At 41.5% G+C, this 22153-nt stretch overlaps 3 protein-coding genes and 2 pseudogenes across 3 annotated transcripts in view; 2 read left to right on the top strand and 3 right to left on the bottom strand.

Moving 5' to 3' along the window:
• Window positions 1-22153, bottom strand: part of LOC145495612 (uncharacterized) — a 265207-nt gene that overhangs the window by 132269 nt on the left and 110785 nt on the right. The gene's annotated exons all lie outside the window — the stretch shown is intronic.
• On the top strand, window positions 3392-17210 carry LOC145496076 (uncharacterized). The gene is made up of 6 exons (XM_081475692.1): window positions 3392-5487; window positions 5797-5946; window positions 6851-6973; window positions 8161-8283; window positions 8792-8914; window positions 16019-17210. The coding sequence occupies exons 1-6, from the start codon at window positions 5073-5075 to the stop codon at window positions 16630-16632; spliced, it is 1548 nt and encodes a 515-aa protein (XP_081331818.1). The 5' UTR covers window positions 3392-5072; the 3' UTR covers window positions 16633-17210.
• LOC145495616 (uncharacterized) lies at window positions 5973-6856 on the top strand (annotated as a pseudogene).
• Window positions 9600-11871, bottom strand: LOC145495615 (uncharacterized). Its single transcript, XM_081475243.1, has one exon. It carries the CDS (start codon window positions 11847-11849, stop codon window positions 9600-9602), a length of 2250 nt encoding a protein of 749 aa, XP_081331369.1. The 5' UTR covers window positions 11850-11871.
• Window positions 11900-15437, bottom strand: LOC145495614 (uncharacterized; annotated as a pseudogene).

The raw sequence follows: 22153 nt of genomic DNA, 5'->3' as shown, positions 1-22153 counted from the left end.
TATCGGACTCAACAGAAGAGTCACTGAAAAAATCGTTGTTATCGCTGTCAAGTTCCCAAATTTTTACAGAACCTTTCTCTTCTCTTGACTCGATCTTTTTGCCCGCTGGATACGATCGCCATAACTTCATCCGCGAGGCCGATTTTCGCTTCTTCACTCTGAGATGCATTTTCAATCGTTCTTCGCTGTTTTCGCTTTTCAAACTGGTCCAAGGAGTTTTCCGTGGTCCATGTTTACATATTACTTAATAGAATTACACCTAATACGAAAAATGCTTGGATTAACCATGCTGATCAACTGAGTAGAGGTGAGTAGCCAGCCAATTCGTGGTATCCAAATAGGTGATATTCCCGCGAAAGTCATCTCGGTTGATTGCATACGCGTTATAGGGCTGTCAATCAAGAGGGGACTTTTACTTCCTGCCACAACGTAAAACCTCCATTTCTCTGCCAATATTAAGTTTTTTTTCAATTTTTTTTTCAGAAATTAGAGTTCACTCTTCGGCCATTACTTTGACCCAAAAATCCAAATTTGAAGAAAATTGCCGATCTGAAGGTATACGGTAACCTTAAACTTTCTTAGCGGGAAATGTTTTCGTCGCTTTGCTGTGCGGATTTCGTGTCCGGCGCTGAGTCTCTGCTTTCATTCTTTCAGTCGCTGCGATTGGTTTGTCGCGTCATCTCATGAATTTGATGAGAATAAGCAGCTTGATCACAAAAGTACAATAAATGTTATGTTTCAACGTCGATTTTTTTTCCCGATTTTTTTCCCCCGAACCATTTCTTTACGATTAAATGGATAGAAAAGCATAACAAAACAAGATTGAAAAGGAAGTGGAAAATCACGCTGCAAAAGAATTCAGGTGAATGCTATATATGAAGCAAACTTACCACATGAAATAGAGAGTACAAACGGACATAACTAACTTTTATATGAAGCTTGGGTAGGTTACGTGCTAGAACCCAATTTGCAAGGTCCCCAGGAAATCTATAACATAAACTTTATTTCTTGTTTGATTGTTCTATTGCCGCCTCATAACTTGAGCCTGAAAATGAAACACGTATTGCAAAGACTAGAAACAATTGCTGTTACTTGTTGCTTGCTATCTGTAAGAAATTTTATAGTAGGAAAATTTTCGTCATACTTTGACTTGTCCCACAAACTTGTTAGGGCATGGGTTGAAATTATGGAATTTCTCTTTGAGTGTTCAACTTTATATTTCACGTGTTCACTGCGCTCACCCGTGAGACATCTAGTTTAACACTCAAAGGGAAATTCCGTATCTACGCGCGCCATGTATGTATCAGTCTCTATGTAATTAATTTCTTTCTTAACAGACGATCGCTTGAGATAGCATGACTCAAAAATATAAAAATCGCACTTCATGCATTTTTCTTTGAATTTTATTGTTTTCTAATTTTTTCCCTATGATGAATTGTCGCAAAACTCCAGAAATTCCATTGGCAACTGAACAGGACAGGTTCAGTGAGGGACGCTGTGTTTCAAAGGCGATGTTATACCATGTTGCAAATCAATGCGGAAAGGACATTCTGGTATAATTTGTATTAAGGTTTCGTGGATGATTTTAATTGCATTTGCGAGTTCGTCTTCTTAGTCTTGTTTACAAAGATAAATACCTGCAGACGCACACTAAGGGAAAACATATCGATGACATTAACACCTGCCTTCTTAACTAACGTCAGTAATGGCACGAAAACGTGACGGTTTAAAACTACTTCTGCAAAAAAGAGGAGGCATCTTGCCAAAACCCTAATGGAAATCTTGAGATCCAAATCCAACCAACAGAGGATGAAGAGGACAGTAAAAACCCGTGTGTAAAATGAAAAATCCTAATTTCAAGCGATTACTTTTGAATAATCAACAGAGGGTAAACGAGGATGTTCGCCTCCATTTAAGTTTAAGAATGACCTTGCGTTCATGCCTGTTTAAAATATATAATCATTTTTTTCCTCGAGAGTTCAACCCTTGTATACACCAGTGATATATCGGGGTTTAACACTGAGGAAGTCTTCAAACCTAAAATTAGCTTGTTTTAAATTAGCGGCACTTTAAGTCCAGCCTTGCTGTATCAGCAAATCGATCCTTAACTGACGGCTAACTGAGAGTGCACATCAATCAAGTGAACATTAACACGGACATATGCAAACCACTAAACAGGTTAAAAGTGGCTCTTTTAACATCAGGGGTTGTTTTAGGTGATAATTAATTAAAAGCAAAATAAATATTTCATCACATACAGCTGCGTTACCTCCTTCGTTTATTCTTAACTTTCTACATATAAAGTTGGAAAAAGGTTAGAAAGCATTGGACACATTTTATCGCGCGTTCAAAATTTTACTACAGATTTTTCGATTCCGCAAATGAAATTTGAATTTATAACGTGTAATCCAGTAACAAAAAATCACCGGCTCTCTTTGCGGTAAATATTCTGATGGGCAATTGTTAAATGATGTCACTTGGGTAAATAATCCCAAAGCATTTAGATAAAATACAGACGTCATAGCAATGTTTTCTAGCATTTTCGCATCCTAAGGGAAATAGTGATTAATTTTAAATAGTCGGTGTTAACACAATATAGAAACTTTGAACTCGATAACGATATTTTTCAAAATATTGTCCAAACAGAAAAACAGATCTTTGTTTTTTATAATATATTTTTATGCTTTCCGTAGTCTATGGACGACGATATAAATGGATTTAAAAAAAGTTATTTCAGCGGCTTCGACAAAATCTGGATCGGACCAGACCGGATCACGGACCGGACCACGGATCGGATCACGGACCAGATCACAGAAAAAAATATTAAAAAATGAAAAAATTCAAATTTAAGATTCAAAATTTTGCTGAGTAAATTACGCTAGAGGGACTACTGTTGTGACATGCTGCGTGACATGCTCTTATTTGTCAAACCCGTATTTAGAGATTCCCGGATGTGCGAGAAGTGTGATCTTCCCGCCATTAAAAGATGACTTGTTGTTTATCAAAAGGTCTCTCCTTTCTTATGTCTGTTAAGTGCTCTCTGGCATATTGATACAGCTGTGGGCAGAACGTTTTATTTAATTTAGGTGTGATATTCTTTTAAGTTATCTGCAATAATAATATCAAAGGTAAACTGTCAAAAAACGAGTCAACATGGTCATAATAAGACGAACGTATAAATCAAAGGACAAAAAACTAAAAACACACTCAACAAATTAAACACCTTATGATGTCGAACAATTTCCCTTTTCGGAATAAGTCGGTGCTTTTAGAAGATGTGAGTTTGGAATACGATGTTTCTCACTGGAATAAAACGAAACAAACCACTTGCATTTCAAAGAAATATAGCTGTTTTGCAAAAAAAAATCTAGGAATCGTTTTCACATTTTAAGACGTAACATCAATCGTCTGAAGGATAACGCAACCTGAGAATAAAAAACATTTTAGGAGTTACGTTACGATATTTAGAATCATTTTCAGGGTCATAAAGAGTTGCCTTTAAATATAATAAAACCTTGAAATGATCGTGTTCTAGGGTAGAAAAATACTTAAGAGGCAAGGATAAATCAAAACGGAATGAGGATAGTTAAGGATGGCAAAGATTAACAAGGATTGCAAATTGAAAAACTAGGCTAGCTTTTTCAAGATGCGCAAACCGTGACGTAGCTCCAGCAAACTGTAACGCCAACTATAACGCTCGCATAAGACGCGAAAATGTAGCCGAGAATTAGCTACCGAGACTAACAACAATTTCAAAAACGAGAATGGGAGGTTCATGCAAGCTTCGAGCCAGCTGAAGTTCAAAGTATATAGCTTGCACCTTCGCCGTTCGCACAAAACATAACTACATCTGCCTGTTCGTTAAAATTTAAATTCGTCATAAATTAAGCGCTTATGTGGCTCTTTAAATGACCTCTTGTCATTCGCTGCAATTAACATGTCATTAGTTGCGTCAAATTCGGGATTCTTGGCATCAATGCATGCAGCACGTAGGTGGTAATGCGTGGGCCCGAGATGAACTTGTAGTTTCCCTTCCTTCATAAACGACTTATACTCATTAGTAGACTCAATTACATCATTTGACGGATCAGGAATTTCGTATGGGACTCGAATGGTCCAGTCACAGCCGTAGCACTTAAAGGCCTTAGTGTCCTATAGCCATTTAAGTTTATACTTGTGGGTTGCGGAGCTCTTCGGCCCTTCTTTCAACGGGAACTGCGCTCCATATGTCCCGCAGACTTTATTTTGGCTTGTCACGCATCATTTATTGTTTTCATTGAACATATTTTAATTTTGTCCTTTGATTTTTTATTTAATATATAGATTTAGCCAAGCCTATTGATCCATCGTATACCAGCAGGATCATCGTTCCGGTTGCTTGCTTAAACATTTTGTAGAAATTACGTACGCAATAAATCAGGGACTTTCCAAGAGACGATTGTACAAGAAATATGTCAAAAGAAAAGTCAACAATGCGCCAGGGGTTAGTTTGCGCCGAAATTTTGCCTTTGCAAGTACTCCTTCCTTCTCCCTCAAGGAAATAACGTGACTTGAGCCCGTGATCCAATCGGCACACCAGTAACTGGTCAGCGGTCAACTTAAAAAAAACACGCAACCTCGATAAGCTCTAAACCTGAGCCCGCGATATAGTCACTTGATACTGGTCAGCGGATAGCTCTTTTTGACAGCTGTCAATTAGCAATGGCGGGAACGCACAAAATCAAAGATGTAGCTATGGTAATGGTGCTATTCTCTTAGTTTTCAAGGTATTGGCGTACGGACGGATATTTCAGATCGATGGGTTACCACATTTTCTAAGGTATGGGGCTCCGCTCGCGCGCCTTGGGCGCGCAGGAGCTCCGCTATTATTATCTTAAAAAAGATTTGATTTTTTTAAAATTTTTGTTAAACTTTCCTTTTATGTGATCCGATCCGTGATCCGCGATCCGATCCGCGATCCGATCCGTGATCCGGTCCGTGATCCGATCTGGTCTGATCCTCGTTTTGTCGACGCCGTTATTTCAACTCGGTAAGTATGACTAAAGCTTTGTTCTGTTTTATGTAATTTCTCCATGCACTTATTTGTGTTATTTTTCAACCATTACATCTACAGGACTACAGTGCACTACATAGGTATAACTGGGTCAAAGTCAGCAAAAATTATGGCTTCACAGTGCGTCTATATCATCGCTGCATTTCTGCTTTGCCAAAAAGCATTCGTTGACTCAGCTGCTGAGGAATGTAGCGGTGAAGCTGAATATTCCATCTCGGGAATGATGCTACAGCGACACATCTACAAGAAGATCGCGGAAGCACCACTCGGTAATGTGTGCTTGCAGGAATGTTATCGCGACGTTAGATGCCAGAGTTTTAATTACGTCATTTCCAAGGAAACGTGTGAATTGACCAACCGTACCAAGGAAGCCAGACCTGAAGACTTCGTTCCCGACTCAGACAGATATTATTTCAAACGAGACAAGGATAGAGGTAAATTAATGTCGATAGAAACATTAAATTCATCGATCACTTTCATTTTATTTAAAGTTTATTTTTTAATGATGGGCATAATATGATTTAATTGTTTTCCTATGAAATACTGGGTGATCGGAATTTCTAACCGAAGAAATGCTGCTTTTGGAGAAAACCTCTCTCAGTCGAGAACCGAGGAAACTACTGTAATTTTCATAAAATATTCATAATTTTTTTTTGTTTTCGTCAGCAATGCAATGATTTCTACTAAAAAAAAGATCTGAACGATGACCTTTTCTTGAAATCAACTTTGTTACTGTTTAACAGTTCGCCTCGGTTCTGTCCCGGATCTACCTGCAAAATCTTGCAAAGAAATCAAGGCAAGTGAGGGACAATGGGCTGATAACGGCAACTACTGGCTTCTTTTCCTTGAGATTGAGAAAATTTTACTTGCCTACTGTGACATGAAGACAGAGGGTAAGTACCATTAATAAAAATAATATACGATAATCCAAAACCGATTTGATTCAAAGACAAGACAAGACATGACAACGCGAGGCAAGGAAAGGCTATACACGAAACGACACGAAACAACAAGACACGACACAACGCGGCAAGATTTTTAAGGCAGGACAAGGCAAGACAGAAAAGGATGTGACAGAATGTGAAGGACAGAATAGGACAAACGGGATAGGAAAGTGTAGGACTGCAGAAGAGAGAACAGGACAGGACAGGACAGAACAGGAGAGTACAGGACAACACATGATAGGACAGGACAGGACAGGACAGGACAGGACAGGACAGGACAGGACAGGACAGCGCATGATAGGACAGGACAGGACAGGACAGGACAGGACAGGACAGGACAGGACAGGACAGGACAGGACAGGACAGGGCAGGACAGGACAGGAAAACACAGGACAGGACAGAACAGGACAGGACAGGACAGAACAGAACAGAAAAGGAAAGGGAATGACAATACAGACCAGAACAGAACAGAACAGATCAGGACAGGACAGGACAGGAACGGGAAAGATAGGACAAGACAAGACAGGACAAAACACTACAGCTCACATAGGACAGGGCAGACTCCGAACGATACAGGATAGCATAGGGCATTCAGGACAAGATAAAAGAGGCAGGACATAGCTCTTAGGACAGGAGAAAAAAGGACAGAAAAGGACAGAACAGGTCTGGAGTGAACAGGTCAGGGGTGGACAGGAGACAAACCACACCAAATCAAGGCAATCGAACTTAGACCAAATAACAACAACAACAACCAAACAAAGCAAAACAGAACGAAACAAACAAACCAAACAGAAGAAAACGTCTTTTTTGTAGTATACAATAATCACTTTTTGTTGTTGTTGCTGTGTTTTAGACGCTGATGAATGTAGCTCTTCGGAATCCTTCTGTGACGTAAATGCCGACTGTAAGAATACACGGGGTTCCTATCGCTGTTTGTGTAAACATGGATTTACTGGAAACGGAAAAACTTGCAGTGGTATAATGATATATGTGCTCAGTAACATTTTTATGATACTTGTCTCAAAAATAAATAAACCCATACCTTTGTTACACAAATGCAATGGCAACAACCCGATTGGCTGAACTATCGTGCACTATTAGCTATTATTATGTAGTGGTTGGAGGTCATCCTTAGTATCGTGTTTTGATCATATTGGCAGAAACTTTCCTTGTCTGTAGTAACACTCATGCATCTCATACTTGCTCATGTAAAGCTGGATATGCTGGAGATGGCAAAAGTTGTACTGGTCAGTTTTATTTTCCGTACTGTAAGAGCTGAGAATCTAGAAAACAAAAGGTGTCGCAAAACCTTCATTATATATGGGTGTCGATTCACATTAGTAAACAGTAACTGTAGGTCGTCTTTGAAACGGCAATGTTTTGAACATTTAAAGACAAATGAATAAGTAAATTCCTGAAGAGACCAAATAAAGAACATTCACGAGTTTTTTGCTTAAAGATGTTCGCGCCTATTGCTTTTGCACATCCCTGCTGCGCGCAAATTTCATTTTTACAGTAACTGCAGAAATTCTAGCGCGCTCATTGGTTAATTTTCATTGTCAATAAGCGGACGGACACATGAATTCATAATTTATGCGATGCGTTAACGAGAGAGAGCGGAAATTTTGACAATTTGCTGTCGGAAAAACAAATTGACGTCAGTTTTTCATGCTTCTGAATTGCTTTTGACAATGAATTTCGTCACAACACTGTCAGAGTAAATAACAATAGCCAAGTGGATCCGCAGCTTCATGCCACGTCATGATCATCGCTTATTCGATGAGAGCGCTTATTCAAGGGGGGGAGAGGCGCTAATTCGAAGATTTACGATATTTAAAGTAAATTGTAATGGAGTTTCCATATAACGCGGGCTCTGATTGGCTGAAACAGCGGCTCAATCAGAGAACACACGACGAGAAAGCTGAATTTCAAATTTGTGCCTCGGCATGTTGACGTTTTTTTTTCTTGTTTTTTTAGATATATATAATTTGACCAAAATTAGACGTTTCGTGTAACTCAGAAAAAAGGCAATGGAAACGAGCTATTTGTCGGCGGTAAACAAAGCTGCCTGGAGGCCATGGTTAACAACAGAACAACAGAAGTCTTAAAACTGTATTAAAATAGCACTTGAGTTCGATATTTAGTCCTTTAACTCTTTTTTAGACGTCGACGAATGCTCTACAAACTCTCACGGCTGTGACGTGAATGCTGTGTGCAGTAACACGCATGGATCTCACACTTGCACATGTAAAGCTGGATATTCTGGAGATGGCAGTACTTGCAGTGGTACGTTTCTCTTTTGTGGACATTACTCGTCCACAAACTGGGGGTAGGAGAGAGGGCGCTTATTCGATGGGGGGGGGGGGGGACGGTTATTTTAAATTTTGGCCGATAGGTGGGGCGCTTATTCGAAGGGGGCGCTTATTCAAGGGGGGGGGGGTGGGAGGGGAGCGCTAATTCGAGGATTCACGGTATTTATCTTGAATTATTTTAAAGTTTCCATATAACGCGGGCTCTGATTGGCTGAAACAGCGGCTCTATCAGAGAACATACGACGGGTAAGGTAAATTTCAAATTTGTGCCTCGGCATTTTGATATTGTTTTTTTAGATATATATAATTTGACCAAAATTAAACGTTGGCTGTGACTCAGACAAACGCAATGGAAACGAGCTATTTGTCCGCGGTAAACAAAGCTGCCTGGAGGCCATTGTTAACAACAGAACAACAGAAGTCTTAAAGCTGTATTAAAATAGCACTTGAGTTCGATATTTAGTCCTTTAACTTTGTTTTAGACGTCGACGAATGCTCTACAAACTCTCACGGCTGTGACGTGAATGCTGTGTGTAGTAACACGCATGGATCTCACACTTGCACATGTAAAGCTGGATATTCTGGAGATGGCAGTACTTGCAGTGGTACGTTTCTCTTTTGTGGACATTACTCGTCCACAAAATGGGGGTAGGAGAGAGGGCGCTTATTCGAGGGGGGGGGGACGGTTATTTTAAATTTTGGCCGATAGGTGGGGCGCTTATTCAAGGGGGGGGGGGCGCTAATTCGAGGATTCACGGTATTTATCTTGAATTATTTTAAAGTTTCCATATTGGTTCGTAAAAAACCAAGCAGACAATCTAATTGGGCTACGCCAATCGTATAATTTATTCCAGGATTCAAGATTATTCGATCTAAAGAGGTAATACAAAATTCCATTGAGAAACCAAACAGACGATCGGAATATAAACGCAAACCTAAGTTACATTGTTTTAAGCCTGAGTTACAGTACTAAACTTACTTCTTTGACGATGTCCAATCAGATTGTTTTGCGGTTTGTCCAGGTCAGGCAACAGATAAACAGATTTGAAAATAGCAGAAAACGGGTCAGCGAAACAGGTCAGCAACGAAGGTGTTCACAGTGAAAATATCTGCGACAATAAACTAACTTATCCAAGCTCAAAGGTCAATTGACCGTATCGGTTACGCGGCTAAATGTCAATCAAAAGATATTTAGGAAATCAAACGTCAATCAAATGCTAATTGTTCATATATTAACGGAACATTCTCCGCCCCGATAAGGGCGTAGTCCTTATCTTATCAGCTGTTCGTTCAGTCGTCACCTTCTACAGGGTGAATGACTGCAATCTTTGTAACTGGACGGCTGTACTCTCCTGTGGCTGTTCTGACTTTAACATTACGAACTCGTCCATCTGGTCCAGGATAAACTTTGATTATTCGGCCCACTGCCCACTTGCCTCTTACTGCATTTTGCTCAGCCACTGTTACTATGTCATTAACTTGTACGTTTCGCTTCTCCACGTGCCACTTCTTTCTCGGTACTAGGACAGGAAATACGTCCCTAGTCCAACGCTTCCAGAACGAGTCGACAATTTTTTGCACGAACTCCACTCGTCTGCGTGGGTTTCTTGTGTCCTTGAACGGACCTTGTGGTACTTCTGGTGTTGCTCTTCCAAGGAGCATGTCGTTCGGACACAGGTAGGCTCCGTCATCTGGATCAGTGGGAATGCGACCGATGGGGCGTTGATTCACTAAGTTTGCAACTTCTAAAAGACAGGTGTACAGCTCAAAAGGCGTTAGAAGCTGCTCGCCAATTGCTATCTTAAGTGATTTCTTACAGCTCTTTACAAGGGCTTCTGCACATCCATTTTGGTGTGGCGCAGCTGGTGTAGTGAAGATCCACTGAATTTTCTTTTCCCCGCAGAACTCACGTAATTGATTGGCATCTAGACCTTCCACCATCTCTCTCAGTTCGTTAGCAGCACCAACCATCTGTGAACCGTTATCGCTTAGCATTACTGCCGGGTAGCCTCTGATTGAAAAGAATCTTCTTAGGACGTGCATAAACTCCATTGTAGTTAGGTCAACTGCTAATTCCAGATGGACAGCTCTTGTGTTTAAACAGGTAAAGATGACGCCATAGTGCTTAGCCGTCTTGTTTCTCCCGATTCTTACGCTGTAAGGACCAAAGTAATCGCAGGCGGTATAGTGGAACGGAGGCGTGTTTGGTGCTAAGCGGAGAACAGGGAGGTCTGCTATAAGTTGCGTTTCAGCCTTGTGTGCCAATTCACGGCAGAATGCACACTTGAATTTCACAGATTTGCTTAACTTGTTCGCCTTCAAGATCCAAAACTTTCTCCTGGTCTTGCCTGTCGTAGCTGCCACCCCGGTGTGTCCGTGCTGATGGGCGTGTCTTGTTACCAGCAAAGAGATCCAGTGGTCACTTGGAAGAAGGGTGGGGTGTCTTGTCTCATATGACACGATAGCTTCGTCCACTCTTCCTCCAACTCTTATTACTCCGTTTTCATCTTTGAACGGGCTGAGAGATTTGAAATCACCTCTTTCTAGGCGGCTGTGCAAGGTTGACTGTGCTTGCTTTATCCAGTAAATCTCTGCTTGCTGAAGCTCTTCAGGGGCCAGCGGTCCTTCCTTTCCGTCTTGATCGTATTTTCTCAGTCGTATTTTCACCGCTAGTCTGCGTATACGTGCCGTCACGCGGATTAGTTTTCTCCAGCTGGAGAACTTGGACGGATCGATCGCATCTTTAGCTTTCTGCGTTGCAGCTGCGGTCAGTATCCATGCTTGTCGACGTTCCATGTCTTCATCTGAGCCTGGCGAAGCGATCTTAATCGGCCACCGACTTTCTGGTAAGTACAAGAACTCCGGGCCATTCATCCATCTGCCCTGCAGTTCATCAACAGAGATCCCTCGTGACAGGTCGTCAGCTACATTATCCTCACTGGGGATGTGCTTCCACTGGCTTGGATCTGAGTTACTCTGTATTTCTCCCACTCTGGAGGATACGAACGGTTTGAAGCTGCGAGACGGACTTTGAATCCAGGCCAAGGTGATAGTGCTGTCGGTGAAGAACTTAACATCTTGAAACTGTACCCTAGTTTCCTCCTGAATGGTTTTGGCTAGGCGGGTTGCGAGAACGGCTGCCTGTAGCTCCAAGCGCGGGATCGTGAGCTGTTTCAGCGGTGCTACTCGGGACTTCGCTGCGATGAACTTGACTGAGTAAGTGTCATCCTTTCTTTGGCGTAGGTAGGCGCATGCTCCGAATGCGTCTTGCGATGCGTCAGCGAAAACACACAGCATTGGCGGATCCACGGCTTTGTCTGCAGTTAAACATCTTTCGAAGGACACATTGTCCAACTCTTTCATTTCTTTGAACAAAGAGATCCACTGATCCTGAACTGCGACTGGTACCTCATCGTCCCAGTCTAATCCCAACTGCCACAGTTTTTGCAGCCCTATCTTCGCCCTGATTATGAATGCTGCAGCGAATCCAATCGGATCGTAAATTCGAGCCACCTGGCTTAAGATCATTCTCTTCGTCATCTTCAAAGGCACAGGGTTTGGTCTGTCGTCTAGCTTTGGCAACTCTGTCCTCACTCGGAAGTAGAACTCGTCTGTTCGAAAGTTCCACAGGGTTCCCAGGACTTTCTCCTCGTTTCCTTGAAATAGATTCATCTCCTTCTCTGTGTCACTGTTTTCTTTCTCTTCAAGCATCTCGTTGGAAATCCATCCTTTAACTTTGAATCCTCCAGTCTTCAAGACCTTGTCAATATCTGTCGTTAATTTTCGGGCTTCATGTACTGTGTCTACAGAATCGCAGATGTCATCCATGTACACGTTGTTTGTGAGGACTTCAGCTACTTCTGGGTAGTCTACCTTGTTCTCTTGAGCTGTTTTCCTCAGGGCTATTTGCGCCATAGCGGGTGCAGGCTTGTCCCCAAATGTGAGAACAGTTTTGAGGTAGATGTCAGGATCTCTGTCCGTTTCCATGTTTCTCCATAGAAAGCGATGCACATGTTGATCCCTCTCGGGAATTAGGATCCTATGATACATCTTGGAGATGTCTCCCATAACTGCGACTTTCTTCTCTCTGAATCGTAAGACAACTCCAAATATGCCGTTTAAAAGATCGGGACCTTTCTTCCAGTAATCATTCAGAGTATGTCCTTGAAATACAGAAGATGAATTGAGAACAATTCGAACTGGAGTGCTCTTCTTGTCTGGCCTCAGCACGGCGTGATGAGGAATGTAGTGAACAGGTCCTTGATACGCGTTTTGTTCTTCCTTGGACAGCTTTCGCGCAAACTTCATGCTTTCCATTTCTTCCATTTGTTTGCAGTAGGCTTCGACTTGTTCAGGATTTCTTTTCAGGCGTCGTTCTGTTGACTCTAGGCGTTTCATTGCCAAATCTTTGTTGTCTGGGAGCAGGGTGGGGTCCTTTCTCCAGGGGTATGGAATCATCCATTGACTTCCAACTTTGATACATGTTTCCTCTATTAGCTTAGCTTCTTCTCTTTCTGTTTCAGACAGTTTGTCTGCATCGCAGACACAGGGTTTTACGGCCACACCCATAGTCTCTGTTGTCCAGAAGTCAGTTAAGTCTATTGGTGAGGCGTACTTGACGTGTAATATGCTGGCTATGTCACAGATCTGCTCTGGTTTTCCTCCAAAAACTACCCATCCAAGTGGCGACTTGCGAGCTAGTAGATGGTCCACTTGTCTCGTTTCACCAGCATGCATATGTGCGTGATCAATACCGATTAGCAGGTCCACATGTCCCTTGCCGCGGCGAAATCTCGTGTTAGGCAGGCCAAGAAGCTCCGGTAAGTGCGAAGTTTTCACTGTTGGGATTTCATCACTGATGCTCTGAATGCCGATTGCTTTAACGGTAAAACGCTTGCCAGTGTCTATGCAGGTTAGCTGAATTTTGTATTCTTTGGTTTTCATTGACTCTTCCTCCCCGCCAACTTTAGTAATTGTTATGGAAACATCCTTTCCCTTCAAGCCGAGAGTTTCTGCGGTATCCTGACGAATAAGGCTTACTTGAGCGCCAGAGTCAAGAAGAACATTTCCACATTTAAATAGGCCGTTAGCGCTGCCAATGTTTGCGGAGAGTACAGGGAGAATAGCTTCTTTCGTATTGACTGATGTAGCGACGCTAATCTTGACAGTATTGCTCTTATGAAGCAGCTGATGGTGATGTTGTGGACACCGCATTCCATTCTCCAGCTTTGCGCACTGTTGTTTACGCCTGCAGTTATCTACAGTGTGTCCCCTTCCGGCCCTCTTCAAACAGCTGAAGCACAGGTGATTTGCCTTTGCAGTTGCGATACGGTCATCAATGCTGAGAGCTGTAAACTTCGGGCATTGATCGGGCCAGTGGATGAAGTTTTGCACAGCCAACATTTGTGCCAGACAGGTTTGCCGTCATTAGATGTGAAGTGATTCACGTGGCGTCTTCCAGATGAGCCCACTCTGATAGGAGCTGTGGCACGCATTCGTGACTTCATTTCCACGTTCATCCAGTTCATCAACGCTTCCAGGGTAGCAGGCTTCTTTTCTCTCTCCAGATCTCTCGCCCAGACCTTTCTGTCGTCAGAGCACATCTTTTGTTCGATAATGGAAAGCATATGGCTGTTGTCCATATCACTAGGGAGACCAACTTCTTTCAGGGTATTATAACATCTCTTGACTAGATGTACCAGGTCGCAAAATCGCGCATCTTCCCCTTCCTGCAAGGCTTTAAATTGGACAATATCCTGGGTCACAGTGTCTGACACAAATCTCGGGTCGCCATAGATCGAGTCCAGATATTCCCAGGCGGCGTCATAATCACTTCCGATACCTTTGATCAGTTCTAGCGGCTTATCTCTCAGGCATGTACGCAGGAGCGTTATTGCATCTCTCTTTGTGTATTTTGCTTCTATTGCGTGTTTGAAGTCAGAGCGGAAAATTGCATAATCTCTTACATTCCCAGCGAAAACAGGTAGTTTTGGTTTTTCGAGCTTAAACGTGCACGCGCCAGCTTGACTTTTATCACTAGTGGTTTCTTGGTTTATTGCGGGATTTTGCTTGTCATCGGCCTTTTGAACACTGTTAATTTCTTTATCTGAAGTGCCTTCAACTTTTCCGGCGTTAATTTCTGGGGGTGTTTGGCTAATTGGTTGAATATTTGTCATTCCAGGGGTGTGGCTAGGTGTTGGAGGCTGCATATTTGGAATTCCTTCATTACCCGGTACTTCATCGGTTAAAGCGCTCTCCTTTCCTTTACTTAAATCACCATTCTCAGCTAAATCTTTCGAACCACACTGCTCAACACTTTCAATGAACATTTTCGCGTCTACTTCTAGCCTCATGAAAATTTCTTGGCATTCAGAGAGCCATTTTTCTTCAGTTTCATACGCTTCATCATCTTCGATGTGCTTGGCATAATCCTCATGTTTAGCCACTAAGTTCTCATATGCTCCCTGAAGCTTAATTATGGCTTGTCTTACCTCATTCGGAGGCCTTTTGTACTCAACTGCATGTACCAACGCTTTTCCAACTCGTGTAAAGTTCGATTTGGCAGTACGTCGATCAGTCTTGGCTTGTTTTACCGCCGCTTCATCCATGACCGAGTGCGTTTCTGTGGATCAGCGCAGGGGTTTTCTTCATCCAGCCAAGAAATCGAATGAAATGGTTCCGTAAAAAACCAAGCAGACAATCTAATTGGGCTACGCCAATCGTATAATTTATTCCAGGATTCAAGATTATTCGATCTAAAGAGGTAATACAAAATTCCATTGAGAAACCAAACAGACGATCGGAATATAAACGCAAACCTAAGTTACATTGTTTTAAGCCTGAGTTACAGTACTAAACTTACTTCTTTGACGATGTCCAATCAGATTGTTTTGCGGTTTGTCCAGGTCAGGCAACAGATAAACAGATTTGAAAATAGCAGAAAACGGGTCAGCGAAACAGGTCAGCAACGAAGGTGTTCACAGTGAAAATATCTGCGACAATAAACTAACTTATCCAAGCTCAAAGGTCAATTGACCGTATCGGTTACGCGGCTAAATGTCAATCAAAAGATATTTAGGAAATCAAACGTCAATCAAATGCTAATTGTTCATATATTAACGGAACACATATAACGCGGGCTCTGATTGGCTGAAACAGCGGCTCTATCAGAGAACATACGACGGGTAAGCTAAATTTCAAATTTGTACCTCGGTATTTTGACCTTTTCTTTGTAGATATATATAATTTGACCAAAATTAAACGTTGGCTGTGACTCAGACAAACGCGATGGAAACGAGCTATTTGTCTGTGGTAAACAAAGTTACCTAGAGGCCATTGTTTACAACAGAACAACAGAAGTGTTAAAACTGTATTAAAATAGCACTTGAGTTCGATATTTAGTCCATTAACTCTTTTTTTAGACCTCAACAAGGGACCGTTATCATAAGGTGACCTTCTCGGATGCTTGAAGTGAGGTGCCGTGTGTTGAAATGTTTAAGTTACTTTTTTTTCTTCTCATGAAAAAAAATATCCAATTAATGAAAACATCACAATAACGGTCAGTATAGGTATGGTAGAAATAACGTAACGAATGGGCATGCCTGAAAAAAACGTCCGAAATTTTGCTTCTCTAATATATGTCCTTAAAGCGGAGTTCGACTGTCTATTAAAGTGGCATCCTCTAAATCTGGTTATCTCAATTAATCAAGGTTGGACACTGATCGCTCGGTTTTCAAATGATGATGCCAAAAATTGGATGGATGATACTGGACATTGGTGGTATGACAAGAACGACGCTTCTGGGGACACAAGTGATCCGTCGATCAACGCTGACATGATGTCTACAGCATTCTGGACGGTAAGCGGAAGCGAATTCAAGATCACGCGCAGTGACGACTCACAACATACACCTTTGCTGCAGACCACGGGTAACTGCCTTGGTGGACAGACGTTCCGCTCCAAAGTCACCAACTATGGCGACTTCAGGAATGGCGTAGTTTGGGCCACAGACCAGTGCTTGGGGAATTGCACTGTACAATATGGCGGACAATATCAATCAACTGGCGGCTTTCAACAGGCCACATGTAGTGGAGAAATACAAGGCTCCCATGCAATCGGTTTCTGGTGTGACTGGAGTGGCGGGGACGGTGCAGTGCTTATGATTGGCGGAGGTGGAAGTAGCTGCTCACGTGCCGATCACGGAATAGGAATAACTGAAGCTAACGAAGCTTCGTTTGCGGATAACTCACTGGGTGAGTTAGACTTCGGTGATGAGGCAGGTACTTCAACTCCAGGCTATTCTTTGAACCTGTGGATCCGTTGATTGGCAATGATGGACAGATCCTCCATCACATCAGTTTTAAAACATGACTTCCACAGAACTACACCTTCTTTAAAATGGCTGATTTTAGATTTGGCTATGTGCTGTTTGATTAACATTGCGTTTTAAGCCTTTGATATATTTTACCTTAAGAAACCTTAAAAGAACCGTATGGTGATTTGGTGTTCGCGAAGCGTGTAACTAACTTAGGACAATGGGATTGAATGGGATTCGAACCCATGACCTCTGCAATACCGGTGCAGTGCTATACCAACTGAGCACTGCATCGGTATCGCAGAGGTCATGGGTTCGAATCCCTTTCAGGCCTGAATTTTTTCAGGCTTTAATTTTACAACTGCTTAAGCTGTGTGCATAACTTTGATGATAAATCATACCTCCATATCATTCTCCGCAGTTCAAATATTTGAACTTTCATATATTCATTTGTAATAGACGGATAGAAACCCACTCGAAATGATCAATGACGGTAGACAAACATTGCAGGAAACCTGCAAATAATATCATCACGGCTTAACTAACCAATCAGATTACAGGATTAATATTATCGGATTTTAAATTCAATAGAGTACAATCAATGCTTAAAATAGAGCAGAAACACATTTATTTAACTTGATCAAGTTGGTGAATTAAAACTGCGATCTGTATATTTGGCTTTTTATCATAGTTAGCAACATTTCTAGGGTGACAAAATTATTGCGTGAAATTGGTTCCATTCTTAGAAATTCCCGTAACATATTGTCTGCTGCCACACAAGAAAAACCCGCGTTCAAGAACCTACATTTTTTGAAGTCTGGCAAAATAGGTTCTTGTATTTTGGGGTAGTTATTGGCAATTTAGGCTAGGTAGGTTCTTAACAGGTTGCTAATTTCTATAAAGGAAATGTAGTTGTTGATTACCAGAGAAATAAATAAACTTGGGTTTGTAAATATAAAAGAAGCTTCGACTGTGCTCTGTTCTGTTGTAAATTAACCGCAAGAAGCGGTAGAGCATCGAGATAAGCCAATTAAAATGTGTCAGTCCTTGAGTTGAGAAGCAACTCATGTCATCCGCGGAGTCGTATTTCGCTTCTTTTGTTTATCCCTCACGTCTTGCAACTTCTCGCACAGAAATCTTCCCTTTTGTTGATTGTTTTGGTCTCTCAAGTGATAGACTAGGCGATTTTGGACGGTTTTAGCGTTCCCATATTTGAATCGCAAGCGCATGTTTCATCGATGCCCTGCTCTAGTTTCTTCTGGCACAGAAGTTGATTGCCGAGGAATTACCGGTGAATTTATTCGTTGATATCACACAAACAGCTTCTCCAAACGCTCCTTTCCTCTGCCTGGAAGAGCGTTTTTCCATATTCTAGTAAAACAAACAGACTGATGAATTACGCGTTTATTTTTTTTTTATTTGTTTCTATTTTTTATTTTTATTATTATTTTTTTTTAATGTGTAAATAACGACACGGCTCGCCGAGAAGGCCTGTTAAGGCTATTCCGCTATCATTCCTCTTTTTTTTACCTTCTTTACTATTTATCTGCTGATTCGGTTTATGAGCTGCTGAATGTTTCACGGCAGACTTCGCTACCCCGATGTAAGATATAAAGATATGCTGCAAATATAAACATTGCACATTCATTCCCTGGAAGCGTTATTGATAACCGTTTGGGAATTCAAAGCTGCGTTTCATTGGTTGGCGGCATGGCCACCTTAACAACCGCTTCAGTGACGTGCGAAAACGGTGAATTTCTTTCGAGGCCGAAAACTCAAGGTTTATCTTTGCGTAAATTACCTCTATTCAAATGAATCATTAAGGTATGTAGATTTATCGGATTTTAACGAAATTTGGCCGAAATATTTGTCAGATATTGGTGCACCAAAATATTTGAAAAATATTTTTCCTGTGACGTCCCATTGAGTAACAGCAGGGAGGAAATTTTTTATCGTTCAGCTTTAAAAGGGATTTCCTAAGCAACCAATAGAAATATCGAAAAAGCCTCACACGCTTTGTCAGCCCATTATCTCCTGATTGATAATGTCTAGTCAATTTGGATGTCCGCGGTAACACAAAGGCTTGTAATTCAGTTTACCAAAGGCGATCATTTGTGCGTTTAAAGGCTTGCGCGTGCCTACCAAAACAAAAATCGCAAAATATATTATTATTTTCGGGTTCTACAGTTTATTAGCTTCACAATGACTTATAGTTTACCGCGGTTTTCTTTAAAGCAGCGCGCGTGAAAGAAGCACTTTCCGGAAGTCACCCCTGAAGGTCTACAGTAACCTTAAATACAGTATTGATCAGAGAGGTAAACTCGAATGAAATCGACTCATTTTTTACTTAAAATTGTACAAAGAGAGACACACAGATTACGCGCCATTACAGCGCCGAGCTACAAACAACGAAAGAAGCTCTTACAGCTTCAACTGTAAGTAAATTGAATTTACTTACAGTCACTTTCCTTGCCATTTAACGTGAATAGAGATAAACTTGCGCTGAATAACCGTCTACGCAAGTGTCAAAAGGGCAAAAGATTGACGATTACCTCTAATTCGTTCACGAAAATAGATCAACGCGACGGATTCCTTCCGCTGTGGCGGTCCGGATGAGAGAATTCCGCCCACCCCAGGAGCCCATGACAGGACGGAAAACACGTGCACTGTAAGTACCTCCCGTTGTCCCACACAAAGCTTTAGGAAACTTTCCTAAGGCTTTGTATGGGCTTTTATCTGGAGTATCTGGTAGCGCTCCAGGTTACTTCATTATGTTTACCTTAAGGCGTCATAATCTTGCTGCTTTGTGACAGAAATGTTGTTTAACTAAAAGTAAACCAGAACACCACAGACCTATGCATGTATCAATTGTCAGATGAACGAATTTTACCCATCAATGACACGTCATCGCTTGTCAAACTTTGCCAATGAACACGACGTAATCGGTTCAAGGGACCACTGATAAGGAAATAACTAGTAGTAATCAGAGATTATGAGAGTGCGTTCGACGCTCTCACTTTAATATACAATTATATATCGTAAACAAATGATTTCACTAGCACAGGGAGACCAACTCTGAGAAGCCACATGTCAAAATATAAGTAAGGTGACGGTAAGTGGGATGATATTGGAACTCGAGGAAAATGCATTTTATATTTCAGAAAACTTTATAACAAGTAGCTACAAATTAAGCTTAACCGAATTAAACAAGTATGCAGTATGTTAATGCTAATGTTCGCGTCAACTTGTGAGAAAGAAAAAAAATACATATAAAGATAGGCGTCGGCTTTATTAGCCTTGTAGCCACCAACACTGTACCGAGATCGCATGACGCTTTTTTCGGTCACGTACCTTGTTTGACTTTTTTTTGTTTTTGAAATGAATCAAAACAAGATGAATCTACGTGATTTTGCTGGAATTGGCACGTTGACGGAAAAGAAAAAAAGCTCGTCAGAAGTGTTGGTTTTTCTTACAATTAGCATCTTCCTAAATCTTGCGTACATTCACGGCAGGGACAAAGCTTTCCCGCTTTCCTGCTTTCAGGCTAAGTTATTACTATTGTTTAGCGATAAGCCGCTGCCCGTTCGAATTTAAATATAAGGAGTCGGATGCATTGAAACGCGGGCACATAAACAAGCCACAGAACCTTGCGATGATATGTTTTACAATAGAGTCAGGAACGAGAGGAAAGCGCGCCCTTCCGAAAAACTGATCGATCGTCCATAAAAGTTGCGTGAAAACAGTTCACTTGAGGGAAAACGCAAGATGCGCGACAATAGAAACAAATGGAAACCAGAAAACACGAGAAATTCGTGGACAAAAAGAAGGAGAGGAACATTCTTGTGCTATGGAATTGGCGCCTGTCTATTATGCGACTGAAGTGGAAGGCATCCGTGCTCTAGGAAAACAATCGAATGACCCTGGGCAAAACCAAGGTAAGGTCCGTTTAGGGAAGAAGATAAGTTATTGCGGAACCACATTTGGCTGGACTGTCACAATTTTGAATTCAAGCAAAACATTAATGCGACTAACATGATATTGCAATGTACATTCCCCTGGGCAGGCGTCAAGTAAATAGCACTAAAATAAAAGAAGTTTTAACCTGGTGGGCTTTTTTTGGAACCCACCTAGTCTGTTGCGTTGATTATTGCAACCCTTAACATTATTGCGAATGTAGAAGTACTGTACGGCTTCTTCACGCCAGTACCATTATGTACATGTAAAATTCTATGTTGGTCAAACTTCAGGAAAATGTTTGGGTAACAGAGCCCTGTGAAAAGGCTATAGAAATACAACGACCTTTGCAAACTTTGTTTTGGGCTTGCCACCATGAGAACCCTGAAGCTTTAGCAACTGGTTCTTTCCGGCGGCCATGGGTACACAAAAGTTACCCGATTACGCAATATAATACAATACAAGCGTTGATGGATCGCGCAATACGATGCTACGGAGACCTTGGGAAACGAATGTAACGTATCATTCACACGTCACCGCTTGACAGATTTTGTCGAATCAATAAGAAATTCGATTCTCAACTTTCATGGCAGATAACTCTTCACTGCTGGACACTGTACTAGTTAGCTACTTTGGTCTGTATTAAATAAAGATATATTGACAGGTATTCAGACCGCTGGGAGCGAAAGAAGAGCGTAATGAAAAATTAATAGGGAATTAGCGCTTGTGTTTTTAACTTACGTAAATAGAAGGTACTATTTGAATAAAAGGAACCAACAAAGCTTGTTAGCGTTCTCTGGTTTTAATTTGCGAACAGGCTTTTTTCCGAATGAAAGTCCCGCTTTCGTTAGCAAAAAAGCGTTTGATCGCAGCTTAGTTTTCCTCACTCCTCAAAAAGCAAAATATTATACTGAGCGATATGACCGCAGCTGATTCGCGGCAGTATATTCGTGCATGTGTTTGACCGACCCATGAACAAAGAAACATTTACCATATTTTCCCGCTGTCCGAACGGCTGGTGGAACAAGGTAAGTTAGCGTCTATTTATTGGCTTGATGGAGCGTTTGGTTTCAAAAGTTATGATCAACGATGGGCTGGGAGGAATTTATTTGGTTTGAGTGAGGAGGATTTGATAACGCCATGGTGTCTAGAACTCCTAAGTGCTTTTTGACAATGCAACAGTAACACTAGGTGGCACGCCCGTGACTCTGTGAGTTAGACGCCGTGGCATTATGAAATCACATTGATTCTAATAAAGGGTTTATTTTTTCAGTCTGAACTTGTGAGTTTTTGATAATGCCATGGTGTCTAGAACTCCTAAGTGCTTTGTGATAATGCAACAGAAGCACTAGGTGGCACGCCCGTGACTCTGTGAGTGATACTTCATGGCATAATGAAATCACCTTCATTCTAATAAAAGAGTTTATTTTTTCAGTCCGAACTTGTGGATCTTTGATAATGCCATGGTGTCTAGAACTTCTAAGTGCTTTTTAACAATGCAACAGAAACACTAGGTGACACGCCCGTGATTCTGTGATTAAGATGCCATGGCATTGTTAAATCACTCTCAACAACA

The sequence above is a fragment of the Orbicella franksi genome, chromosome 8 (genome assembly GCF_964199315.1).
Source record: "Orbicella franksi chromosome 8, jaOrbFran1.1, whole genome shotgun sequence".
NCBI classification, from domain to species: Eukaryota; Metazoa; Cnidaria; class Anthozoa; order Scleractinia; family Merulinidae; genus Orbicella; species Orbicella franksi.
The sequence above is the reverse complement of the archived record's forward strand: the minus strand, read 5'-3'. Positions and strand labels throughout refer to the sequence as shown.

Bases quoted from the DNA above. Each gene is read 5' to 3' on its own strand.
- LOC145496076 (XM_081475692.1), top strand. From the start codon at position 5,073: ATGCACTTATTTGTGTTATTTTTCAACCATTACATCTACAGGACTACA. The intron at 5,488-5,796 runs GTAAATTAATGT...ACTGTTTAACAG, and splicing joins CAAACGAGACAAGGATAGAG to TTCGCCTCGGTTCTGTCCCG. The intron at 5,947-6,850 runs GTAAGTACCATT...GCTGTGTTTTAG, and splicing joins CTGTGACATGAAGACAGAGG to ACGCTGATGAATGTAGCTCT.
- LOC145495615 (XM_081475243.1), bottom strand. From the start codon at position 11,849: ATGACGAAGAGAATGATCTTAAGCCAGGTGGCTCGAATTTACGATCCG.